A 13,498-nucleotide genomic window follows, 5' to 3' on the forward strand; every position below is an offset into this window, starting at 1 on the left:
GGTTTGTGCCTTATAAATTCACTTATTAATATGATTTTCTTTAATACAGTATGTGTGTAACATGAGTTTACTGTGTTTGTCGCTCGGGTACATCAAAATTTAATTACTTTGAAAATTACAGCACAGTAACATCTATTTTGTTTCATCGTCAAATCCTATACTTATAACCATCACGAATATTAAAATTTGCGTAAAAAATATAATAACCCAACCTTTAGTAAAAAATTACGAGGAAAAAGGGGTAGAATAAGTAAACACTGAAAATGTCACATTCCATATTTCATAATCCACTAAACACATCGTAAGTTAAGAAAAAATAAGGTTATAAGCGTACGAGCTCAAAATACCACCAATAGAGCCAGCTCTAGTTTGTATAATATGCAAAAATATGTAAGTTTTAAAGTTAAAAATATCTTAATAAAGGTCGGATGTGTTGTGAATATAGTTGTGAGAATATTCCTCTGGATATTTTGTTAATTCGCATACACCTCTTGTGAGTGCACCAAATTAACATGCCAAATAAAAACTAGCTCATTAAAAGCAAAGTAGCACTCTGGTTTCCTTCTGTATTCTGTTTTACAAAGCTACCTTTCCGAAGTTAGAAACACTTTACTCGTGGACATGTGAAAGGCAGTATGTTTAAAAAAGGTTCGCAACAGTCCTTTGATATCGGTCTCTTTGGTGTCACGAAATCGTATGCACTCGGATACACGTTGTTCGACTAAATGAAACGTTTTGAAATGAAAATTATAGAGGGTTTGGTAAATCGATTACGGATCAATTGCCGATATTGACACGTTTTGAGCAAAGTTATGTTTTGCAGTTAAATATGTGGCAGTTTAAAGTCCTATTTAGAGCCACGCAGCTTCAGTTCCAAAAGTCGTTTTTTTGTTAATTATTTTGGGCACAAGACGCCTTGTCACATTTTTTTTAACCAATGTTATCTTTAAACTGTTACGTTAGGTAGAGACAGATCTTTTAGGTTTTAGTCGCCATTTTTTACCTTTCTTCTTTCAAACTCATAATTATATTACCCAAAAAGAAGAAAAGAGTAAAAGAAACGAAAATTAATTAAAAAAGCTGCAATCATTTCTACACGGATTATTGTACTCGGCAAAACAAGCAACACTAACAATAAAAGTACAAGTCACTAAACGTATTTCCAGAAGCGAGAATTGGATTGGACGGGAAAAAAACGAAACACAGTTTTATTTAAACGACTGATTTGAGAGCAAACACCTAACGTAGACTGGAAGGAAGCAGCCCGCATCTCAGTACAGGGGGCTGCGAGACAGAGCGCTCCTATTCAATTTAAATCTTGGTCATTTTTTGCAATTTCATAAGTTGATACATTTTTGTAATGATTCCGTATGGCAAAAAATTATCAGGGCGAACGAAGCGAGACCTATAGTATATCCCACAACCTGTACATTTTGTGGTACACTTTACGGAAAAACTATCACGCCTATAATCAATAGGCGTGTGCTTTAACATAGTAATCGTTATTTATATGTAGATGTGTTATCATCAGTCAGTCAAGGTGTAACGACGCGAGCCCTCACAAAGCTCGGCTTTTAGCTAGTAGAGTATGAACTTATTCAAAATATTATGTTATGGTAATAGGAATTTCGGGTAGGTATTAGTTTGTATGTTGTCGTGATTACCTTCGCGACATATTATCGTGTTACCGACACATTTGTTGGTTTTAACTCTTTCAACGGTTGCAAAAATGTTAATGATTTACTTAATATTATAAGTCAAACTAGTGCAAACAAATACTACACAAAGTTAACATACGAAGTATGTGACAAATTGTCCAGCATATTATTTACCCTAAGGTCGGCCGAGTCGTCGGTAATATATCATAAGAATTGCTCCGTTAAAATTACCGTGTTTTCTTTGATTACTGTAATCAACGCACCGGGTGCTCCCAACTACGGCTCGGTTCAGGTGACTCTACAGCTGAATTAGCCCGTGTTTTTCTTAAAGGAAGTATTAAAGTAATAAAAACCGAGAACACTTTTATGTCTTAAAATTCTGGGCTAATTTTAATTTGTTTGCAAAGTCACGACGAATTTTTGCTTTTTTTCTCGTGCTCTTTTGAGCACCTTCGCTTTGGTGCGAAATTAAAATTACACTACGAGGAGTTTTTATTGTTACGTTCTCAGCTCCCCGGGATTTAATGAGTGAAATATGTATTGGCAATCATCGGGAGGTAAATTTTCTTCCTTTGTAATTTAATAAACCTTTGCTAAATAATGTTTTTCATCTCCTCTTCTCGACAAAACAAATTACTTCATTTTTGGCGCGAAGACATTAAGAATTTAATTTATCATCTGTAAAATTTTATTCACGGTGTCGTTTGTGAGTTATTTGACTGTCATGGCGGCTCGGTGGAGATTATTGTTAGAGATCTATTGTTTTTCAGACAATGTGAGTCTTTGATTTTTCAGTTTTAATTATATTGCCGTAGGAATTAATTAAAGCGCAAAATTAAAATTATTTAAAAAAACATACTCGATATTATGAACCTCAATATTATGATTCTAATTAAGTAAATATTATTGTTTTTGGATGATCAAACTAACTTTACTGACTGCTGAACAGTTATACATTTTTATCTCGGTAACGTCACACATCTATTGATGATGCAGAAAATTGACAGTGTTGTAATTTTTTTGTTTCAAAGACACAGCCTAGGAGTATTTTTACGTACTTCCTAGGTAGGTAAAAATACTCCTAGGCTGTGTTGTGTGTGTGCTACCTAGGAGTACTTTCGACGACCTCTGTGGCTCAGTTGGTGGCGCGTTATAGTAGCGCAAGCCAGGGGTCGCGGGTTCGAATCCCGCCGACGGAACAAAAAAAAGTTTTCAATGTTCCTGGGTCTTGGATATGTATTAAATATATGTATGATATAATAAAAATCTTAAATATATGTATAACATAAAAGTATTAAATATATTTCCGTTGTCTGGTACCCGTAACACAAGTCCTTCAGGTACTTAACACGGGGCCAGACTGACGTGGTGTAAAGCGTCCATAGATATTATTTTTCGTCATTTCGTGCGGTACAGCCGTAAAGCGTACACCACCAAAATACCTATCAACGACTATAAATGTTTGAAACGTGTTGCCGAGTCAACTTTTTACCTGGAAGGACTTTATCTCTGTCATATGAACATCAACAATGAAATTATTCCCCTGTGTGTGCGTGACGAGTATGACAACAATTTTGATGTCTCTACAACGCTCGCCCTTTGAAAGTCAAATGAGAGTGATGTGGTCGTGTTTTCGTATTTACTGTGAATTAAAGCAAACGTACTTTCAGACATGAAAATTAATATTTGCTTTTCATGTTGATACTTAAAAAAAAAACGTTTTGTCACTTTTCAATAATCTTACCGCGATCGTGTGCGTCCTCGTAATGACTGAAATTAATGTGATGTCGATGATCTTTTGCATTAATTACTAAAAGTATTAGGCAGAAATCAAGTCATAATATTTTTCTAATCCTTCCTACATTTAAAGCATCACCGTTGTACTGCTTATTGTTTGTATAAACTTGAAATTAGTTTTAAGTTTCTTGTTTTTTCGTCAAATGAAATTCAATTAACATTTAATGCAAAATATCATTTACGAAGACTTATAATTGGCTCAAAATAGTAACCCTATCTAACTACTATTCCATTTTAAATCAGCTGTACTGTAGGTTTTCCTTTAAAATTACAATAAAAGAAATAAAATAATAAGTAAAGTTAAATCTATATAATACTAGCTATCCCGGCAAACGTTTCTTTGCCATATAAAATATTTCACCCGTGTTATTTTATTGAAGAGACTAAATAAGTATGTCACCATGGCAACGTCCATCGCTATCCCGTCGCCTCGAGTTGTAATAATTTACTATTATTTATTCGACAAATGCACGTCTTATCAATATAAAAAGTACCCAGTACCCAGTTTGACGACCTCTGTCGCTCAGTGGTGAGCGCGTTGGTAGCTCAAACCGGGGGTCGCGGGTTCGAATCCCGCCGACGGAACAAAAAAAGTTTTCAATGTTCCCGGGTCTGCTGGCCGATTCTGTATCGTACATTTGTGAGTTAATAACTGAGTTAGTAACGAAACGGAGGAGTGAGTAACGGAAAGTGCCACTTTTTGTATTCACTTGCATACAAAAGTGAGACTTTCCGTTGCTCACTCCTCCGTTTCGTTACTAACTCAGTGATTAACTCACAAATGTACGATACAGAATCGGCCAGCTGGATGTGTATTAAATATGTGTATGATATAATAAAAATCTTAAATATATGTATATACTTAGTACAAAAGTATTAAATATATTTGTCTGGTACCTGTAACACATTACACAAGTCCTTTAGGTACTTAGCACGGGGCCAGACTGACGTGGTGTGAAGCGTCCATAGATATTATTATTATTATTATTACCCAGTAGCCGATTCTCAGATCCACTGAATATGCATATAAAATTTGGTTAAAATCAGTAAAGCCGTTTCGGAGGAGTACGCGGCCTAACATTGTGACACGAGAATTTTATATATTAAAGAAGAAGATGTATTATGTACCCACGTGGGTAAATTAAAAACGCATTAAACGAGATGAAACTGAGCTTTCAGGAAGCGTGTCAAAATTTTCAGCGCAACTTAGGCCTTAGCATTGTGTTACACCCTGAAATATTAGAACAATGAGACGAGACAGTATTTTAATTACACAGTAGGGCCACAATCGTGATAGATGTCCGGGCTGAAGTAATTAACGCGTTTCTTTTGCGGCTCCCTAACAAAACTTTATTATTACGTGAAGCTTAGGCTTTGAGAGAAACAAACTTTTCTAATGAAGTCGCTTCGCAGAATAAATATAGAGTACTTTTAAAGTGTTTTAACGAAGTATGAATTTGAAGTATATTAAATTATTATTAAAATTTCGATGAAATCCAATTAAGACGGTTATTACCTTTATCTACCTTATAGATTGTTTTAGAATGTATTAGCGTAGCTTCTGATGAGCCAATAATTGTTTAAATTGTTTTTATTTGATTATATCATAAATTAATTTTATTAAATTGATTTCGACTCAAGTATCGCGCTCAATCATATCAGTTTAAATATTAATTTGTAATTTGCATTTTTAATACGCCATCGTGGAATTATTATTTAAAAAGTAAAAACAACAAGAGTTAATATTACAGCGTGGGTGTCAGAATCAGAGCAAATGTGCTTATGCAAATTCGTAATCATATTAGGAGTGCCTTTGCCTCAGTCTGCGCTCATTATGCTACATCTGTATTGTTTTGTAATACGAGTCTTTTAAATTATGCTAATGTTATATAAAAATAGTTTTTCGGCTAGCGACAATTGTGAAATTTTCAGAGACAATCCCGAGTTTTCTTGTACAAATGTTTCGTTACAAAATATTTTATTTCATTTGATTATGAGTGCAATTAAAAGTAACTATATTTTGCATACTTTAACAGGGTATATGAAATATTTTTACCATTGATAATAATAAGGCTCTCCTCAACCCTTTTGGTCTTAGTGGCAGCTGGTTTAATTTGAAGCACAATTTTACTTTAATTTAATATTTTTGTACCCACAAAAGCTCTATTATAAGATCAATGCATTTTTTTACAATTGATATTTTTATTAACAAAGATAGAAAAAAGTCCACCGAGGGTAAACTCTACGAAATATTTTACACAAAAAGTTCGTAAAACATGCATAAAACTCATCTAAGTAGAAGTAAATAAAAAATAAATGACACGCGTACGTGAAACACCGTGTTGGAAATAAAGATAATAATTTTATGGCGTGATAGTTCGAATGTATTGAATAGTTTAGAAGGCATTATTCTATGGAAATAGCTTGCCTCTTCAAAGAACCGCAAGTATGCTGGCCACGTGAATCTGGTACCTGCAGCGAGACGCCAAATCTCAGCAATGCCCTGAATATTCTACGAATCCTTCACAACACGCAGACAACATAACTCCGTCACTGATCAAATGTTTATCTAATATCCCTCCAATAATTGAGGTGGCTGGAGCTAAATACCATTTTCACTTAAGCCATTACACTCCAAATGAAGTGTTCAATCATAATTTAGCTTCTTTTAGTTTGTCGCTGTTCACTGACATAATTTAAATATTATTGTAATATCTTTAAACTAGACTCAGAAAGATCTTTTAGAGCATGTGCGAAATCGTAACTAACGCCGGTTTATCAAGCTCTTTCAGACTCTCATATTTTTGCGTTATGACTGAACAGAAAATGGGTATAATTTTAAGTACCGTAACATCTTTTAAATTGTCATCAATGTGCTAAAACACCCATAAAGGTCAATAATTTTCTTTATTCCCTGACTGTAATTTTGTGTCTTTCAAAAGTTGTGAAAAGAAATAGATGTAAACAAACGAATATAACAAAGCGTTCCTTAAGGTATACCCCGTATATCTTCTGGAAGAATAATTTCCACAGCGTTTAAACGAGTTGTGGCCTGTGGGTGTGTAGTTTGCGCGGCGGGCGCCGGCCAACGGCTCGAGTTGGACAGTTCTCCCGACATTAGGAAGCTTTATGTCTTCGCACAAATGGAGTACGTGACTTCAATATCTCAATTAAGCACTTTATAACGGTGGTAATTACAGTTTTAAAGACTAAGGAAATGAATCCCGTTCGTGAAGGCTCTTTCTGCAATTGCACTTTTGTACACAGTATATTGTGGACTGTTGTATGGGATGTGTAAGTTTTGTTTGCTATTGTGAATACTAACATTTTTTGGGGAAATTATCATACTTGCAATTAGAAGGGACGATAGGAGAACAAGTTGATCTACATTTTAGATGAAAGTTTTATCACTTTAATATTATATTTAACTAGACGTTCCGCGCGGCTTCGTCCGCGTAAATTAGATTTTTCACAGAAAAATTTGTCTACAAGAATAGCCTAATCCTTCACGTATTCTACTTCTTATTTGTACCAAATAAAATAAAAATTGCTCCAGTAGTTCGTGAGATTTATTTAGACTTTCAAATAATTTACCCCGTTTTTTCCACATTTTCCTCTATTTCTTCGCTCCTTTTAGTCTTATAGCCTGTTTCACCGCTTCCTGATAAGGTGCCCGATTGGGTTATTTGACAGATTTTCCATACTTCATCTGTCAAATTAAGTGGTGGATAGCCTTATCAGGAAGCGGAGAAACAGGCCCTTAGCGTGATAAAATATAGCGCGTTCAAACAAACAAACTTTTCCGCTTTATAATATTAGTATAGATTGTAATGATCCTGTGGTTCTACCGCTGTTATGTTGATTTTTTTTGATGATATATTATGTAGCTATCGGAAATTTAAGAAATTATTAATTAGCCTAAGACCGGAAGAAATTACTTATGTAGGTACTGACCGCCGATCTTCGATATAAAGATGGCACGAGATGATGATGATGATTTTGATGATTTAATTCTAAATTTAAATAAAAAACATCGAAGATCTATAATCTCGTTTAATACAGATAAAACACTAAACTAAATCGTATACGCGAATATTACAGTAGAAAACCCTTCAACGCCCATGCTTTCAAGACTTAACAATGCGTTTCAAAATCGTAATCTCGTGAAAGGGAATGTAATACAAGGCACAACTTGCAACGGAAAACGCAATTCGCAAAGCCGGAGCGATCGTGAGGATTTATCAATATACGTTTGGAGATTTGCCTACGGTCGTCTTGTATTCTTTACGTGCCTCCCGAGGATTTAGTGACCAAGGCTCGATTCTATTATGTCTTTGTAAACCTAAATATATATTTGATACAAATCACGGTATTGTATTCTATTTATACTTTGCATTAAAAATAACAATTATTAGAATTTGAGATATTTTATCAACCAAAATTAATGTGATAGGAAATTCAAACGTTCCTCATACAAATTTAAATAAAAATAACATAATCGAAATAAAAATAATTTATTAATTGTTAACTTCATAAAAAAAACTCGTAACAAAAAACAATTATTCTTCTATCAACAAATATTATAGATATTGTTACTTCTGGCGCGAAATGTTCGTTTTCTTCTTTACTAAATTGTAGGTCCCTTCACGTTTATTATTCACGGAGAGTTTGCTTCTTTACGGCTCTCTGCTGTTATTTCCTCTATAGTATTAGATAGAGCCTTGCCGTGCGTCTCAGGTGTTGTAAATAATAAAGTAAAAGAAACAACAGATAACAACCCAATGCAAAAAGAAGTGAGGATCGGAGAAACTGCACTCTGAAACACAAATTTTTTTACAATGATGATAGTAGCAACAACAAATTATCATGATACCATTAAATAATAGGTATAATATAAGCGACTGAAGATATTTTAAAGATAATAATATGTGCAGTAATAAAATAGGATGATTATTTAAAAAAAATATTTAAAAAAAATAAATTGATTTTGTCTATGGTGTTACCAATGCAGGAGTGAGCGGAGCTAGCATCGTCCCCACACATGCGGCTAGTGTGCATATCCCACTGCAGAAACCTCGCACGCTTGTAGGAAACAGTTCCAACGTGTACACTACCGAAGCGGTAAAACTCGCTGAAGCCAAGAGTTTGCCAATCAAAAATAAAAGAATCTTCAACCACGTTAGATCTGAAAAGTTTACGTAAGATTTAATAAAATGAGGGAAGAAAATTCAACACTATCATTATCTATACTTCTGTACTATAATATTATTATAAAGCGGAAGAGTTTGTTAGTTTGCTTGTTTGTTTGTTTGTTTGAACGCGCTAATCTCAGGAACTACTGGTCCGATTTAAAAATATTTCAGTGTTAGATAGCCTAGTTATCGAGGAAGGCTATTGGCTATATTTTATCACGCTAATAGTATTAGGAGCGAAGAAATAGAGGAAAGTGTGGAAAAACGGGGTGAAATAATTATTTGAAAGGGCTTATTTGAACGCGCTCATCTCAGGAACTACTGGTTAGATTTGAAAAATTCTTTCAGTGTTAGATAGCCTATTTATCGAGGAAGGCTATACGCCATACCTTATCACGCTAAGACTAACAAGAGCGAAGAAATAGAGGAAAATGTGGAAAAGACGGAGGAAATTATTTAAAATTGCTTATTATCTTAAGAAACTATGTTATTTGGCATATATGAAGAATAGACTACAAGCAAGGACATAGGTTTCTTTTTTTGCGGAAAAATTAACGGTTTCCGTGATATTCCTAAATTACGCGGGCGAAGCCGCGCGGAACATTTAGTACAATATAGTTTTATTTTACAGGCTTTGGCCCACCACACATTCCCACCACTGTATCTCCTGTGTCGCCAGGAGCGACAACATAGAGTAGCTCCTTGTTTACTGCGGAACCCTAAAAAGCATAACTTACCATTGGGTACATAAGAACTGGCTATACATGTTGCGCCACACACCAGAAATCCAGCCATCAAAGGTTTTCTTCTACCGAACTTATTCATCAAGTACATTGAAAATAATTCACCAGGAAAAGAAGTCAAAGCGGACAACAGAAAGTTTGTATACTTGTTGCCCGGTAAATATACAGAATTTACTACGAGTGTATAGTATATAAAACTAACTGATAACCTCCAGATTGTTCCTGCTACGAGTCTTATTACTATTAGTTTTGATTTAAATATATCTTTCGTTCCTTCTTTCTTTTCCCCTTCATTTACGTTCAGTGCTTTTCTAATTTCGTCGTCTGTAATATTTTCAACTTTACCGTTTTCATATTCAAATTTATTAATTTGCATGATTCGTTGAAGTGTGATCCTCGCTTTATCTAATCTACCGGTTATAATTTGCCATCTCAAACTCTCATCCATGATGAGTATGTACGAAATAAAAAGCAAAGGTGGGCTACATATAACGTGAAGTAAATGTTTCCAGTAGGGTAGTCCCATAGCAGCACAAGCTAGAAGTGCTTCCCCCATGTAAACAGAGTAAGCGAACAAAACTCCTGCCAGAGTCCTAGTTTTAGAAGTACTACTTTCTGACACTGAAAAATAATATTTATACACTTTAGACTAGATTGAATTAAATTACACAAAATGTAATACACTTAATAAATTAATAAGTGTAAAACTTAATAAATCTAAAACACTTAATAAATATAATTTAATAACTTACTTAACACTGGTCCTGCTGTGTATACAGCTAATGCAATAGCTGCTTCCAGAAATTCAATAAACAAATATACTTCGTATCTTGCTAATACCTTTAAATTTCCTAGGACGCACGCAACAGCTCCTAAAATTATGGTAGGCTTGCGTCCAAACCTGTAACATGTTACAGTCATCAATAATAATATAGATTTATGCTGGATCTTGGCTTGACACGCTACCGCGTGTACATGTATTTACTAAAATTAAATGAAATGTATATTATTAAAAAAAATATAATATAGTACTCATACCTGTCACTCATCCAACCAGCTACCACTACTGCTATTATAGATCCAATACCACGAATAGTTCCCACAAAGCTCACTTTGAATGGCTCGCAACCAAGATTGAACTATAAGCATAAACAGATAAATATTAGATTATGCAATAAAAGTATTTTATAGTAATTAAGAGAACAATGTTGATATGAAGACAACTACAAATTCTCCGTAAACAGAACAAAATTATCATACACATGTTAAGGAAAAAAAATAGTATTTATGCCAAGATAAGTTAATAAAATTATTGCTAAGTATTATTATGGTTGGCAATATACTCCTAACCGTGACATGCAATTTAATATTACAACTTACAGGCAAGTGGAAAAAAATCTTTTCAATAACATTCAACTTGTAATGGAAATGTCGGCACCTAATATAATTTGATCCATACCGAGAATAGCACGCCAGTGTTGTTCAATAACTATATAAATGAATTATGAAATATTACCTCTCAGTGCTACATTGTAGCTGAATCCTTCATCTCCGCTGACTTAGGAAAAGGCTCGATAACTAGATGAGAATGCTTAGAGTCCAAAGCTCCATCATTTGCCTAACGTGCCTAAGTTGTAAAATAAAAATATACTACCTCAGCTACTATAGTGTCATTATTTTCATACAATAAGTCTGTACATTTCTCCAAGCTGGCTGTGAAGCTCGTGTTAGTACAAACGGAGTCATTTTCTAATGAGGTAAGGTTTAGAATAGGTTTATCGCAACTGCCGATAGCCGAGTCTGGCCACCAGTTTGGCGAAAATACTGGATTCGTGGATTCGCACTCCGGAACACGACATCTAAAAATTAAGTCTATTTATTACCTTTATATATTAATTAAACGGGTTAAACCAAACAAAGTCATAATACTTTAGGGTCTAAGTGTCCCTTATATAGGTTCACTATGAGTAGATGCCCAAAGACTTTTTTTTTTAATTTTTTTAATTACTTCTTTTATTAATTTTTGCAAGGGCAGGTTCATGACGTTAGGTTTTTTCCTAGAAACAAATAAGTTAAAAGTAACTCTTTCAGCACTGCTACTCTCGCAGTGAACTCTCGCAGTGAACTATACGAGTATGAGGGCCACATACTCGGGAGTCGGGACACACTCTAAAATATTTTTACTTTGTTTTTTTTTTATACAATGTACATTAATCATACGTCATACTTAATACATACATTATATTTATATTTTAATGTTTTTTATTGAGCAATATAATTTTCCATCTGTATAGCTGCTTCGGTTTATAATTTATATTTCAGACATAAGTTATTATAATTGTAATATTTTTAGCTAACCTGTGATTAACTTCTCCAGCAACAAACACGTAGTTCACGTTCGTCATGGAAACAAAAATAGTCGGTAGGCATATTAAGAAATACTGCCACATTTGATATTGGCCGAATTTTTCTAAAATCCCTGCGATATCTATAGTTTTATGTGGATGTATGTCTTTATTCACTTCTTTGCACATTCTTAAAGATTTTTGTCCTTAGAAAATATGAAAGTAAGATAACACTTTTTGAAGAAAGTGAACACTGCCAGTCTGTTACAAACTTTACTACCCATGATGGATGAATCAGTTCTTATAGCAAACGTGTGAGTAAATATTTTCCTTACGAAGGCGATTACACACAGAGCGGATTATTGTTATAAAAAACATTCCGTAGTTATCTTTTTTGACACATTGAGGTAATTGAGCGTATCATAAGTAACAGCTTTAGAAGTTGTTACGCAATACTCTGTAATAATTTAATTTATTTTTTACTTCATAATCTCTTCAAAAGTTAATGCCTCGTTAATATTTACAAATGCACAAGGATGTATTTTTATTTTATTTTTATGAAACGATTTTATGAAAGGGGGCAAACGAGCAAATGGGTCACCTGATGGAAAGCAACTTCCGTCACCCATGGACACTCGCAGCATCAGAAGAGCTGCAGGTGCGTGTTGCCGGCCTTTTAAGAGGGAATAGGGTAATAGGGGAGGGTAGGGAGGGGAAGGAAAGGGAATAGGGGAGGGTAGGGAAGGGAATAGGGTAGGGGATTGGGATATTTTTTTTTTAATAATTCTTTAAAATTTCCTCATTTGCTTTTGGTATGCATTTCTGCTCTGGATGGTACTTTTTATAGGGAAAAATGCTGTGTTCCTCTGGGGTTTAAAATATTTCAATAAATCGAGTACCGTACACAAGGAACCAATTATATTACTGTACTTATTTATTTTATTTATATTTTTGCTTGGTCGGTATTTGATTTTTATTTATAGAATTAATCTTTGAGCAACTATCCTTTGTCTTGTATTAAATTATTTATCTAATTTAATCAAACCATAATATTATTATCACCTTTTGACGTGAAATGGTAAAATATTATTCACTAAGGCTTCCAATAAACCTACGCGACCAAAGCGACTGCGAAGGGGTAGCGTCTACCGCGCGGCGGACGCTGCCCATATTGTAATCTTATGGCGCTGTCCACACCTGCGCGGCTGCAACGCGGGACGTGCGCGTCTAGTTGTCAGACATGTGTTTTGTAGTGTACATAACTAGACTTCTTTTTTAAAACCTTTTTTTATTATTTTGTACATCTCTTTAGTTTATAATTTTTTGATTTGTTTACGTTTTGTTGGATTACATCATGATATTAAATTAATTTGACTTGACCATTGTGGACGTGTTTTATTCCTCTGCACCTTCCAAATCAAAAGCAAGCTTTACACCTCGCAAACCTCATGTCCGTCCGTCCGACCCGTCCGACTTTGATGTTATATAAGTACGAGGATGTCATTACCACAACAATTTAGCATTTACACCTAACACCAGATAAAGTCGTGCGTCGTTTAGTGACTGTTAATTAACAAATGAAGTTCACGTTTCGCACCGTAGTCGCGCAGGTGTGCACGCCCAGTTTCGCGTTGCAGACGCGACGCGTCACTGACGCGTAGGTTTGGCTGAAGCTTAATAAAACTGTAGTCCAAAACGTGTGTATGGAACCTTATTCTGATAGCAAAATTGCTATTATAAAACGATTGGAAGTTATGTGTCTG

At 34.5% G+C, this 13,498-nt stretch overlaps 1 protein-coding gene across 1 annotated transcript; it reads right to left on the bottom strand.

The window, feature by feature from the left end:
• Nucleotides 1-8,007: 8,007 nt before the first annotated feature.
• Nucleotides 8,008-11,989, bottom strand: LOC121728975 (organic cation transporter protein-like). The gene is made up of 7 exons (XM_042117330.1): nucleotides 11,749-11,989; nucleotides 11,045-11,249; nucleotides 10,429-10,529; nucleotides 10,143-10,291; nucleotides 9,385-10,011; nucleotides 8,459-8,640; nucleotides 8,008-8,271 (listed from the first exon to the last, which is right to left on the bottom strand). Exons 1-7 carry the CDS (start codon nucleotides 11,922-11,924, stop codon nucleotides 8,113-8,115), a joined length of 1,599 nt encoding a protein of 532 aa, XP_041973264.1. The 5' UTR covers nucleotides 11,925-11,989; the 3' UTR covers nucleotides 8,008-8,112.
• Nucleotides 11,990-13,498: the final 1,509 nt, after the last annotated feature.

This window comes from Aricia agestis, chromosome 7, assembly GCF_905147365.1.
Source record: "Aricia agestis chromosome 7, ilAriAges1.1, whole genome shotgun sequence".
Lineage (NCBI taxonomy): Eukaryota > Metazoa > Arthropoda > Insecta > Lepidoptera > Lycaenidae > Aricia > Aricia agestis.

Bases quoted from the DNA above. Each gene is read 5' to 3' on its own strand.
- LOC121728975 (XM_042117330.1), bottom strand. From the start codon at position 11,924: ATGTGCAAAGAAGTGAATAAAGACATACATCCACATAAAACTATAGAT. The intron at 10,530-11,044 runs GTAGTATATTTT...TTATGCTTATAG, and splicing joins ATGACACTATAGTAGCTGAG to TTCAATCTTGGTTGCGAGCC. The intron at 8,272-8,458 runs GTAACACCATAG...TTTGTGTTTCAG, and splicing joins CTCCGCTCACTCCTGCATTG to AGTGCAGTTTCTCCGATCCT.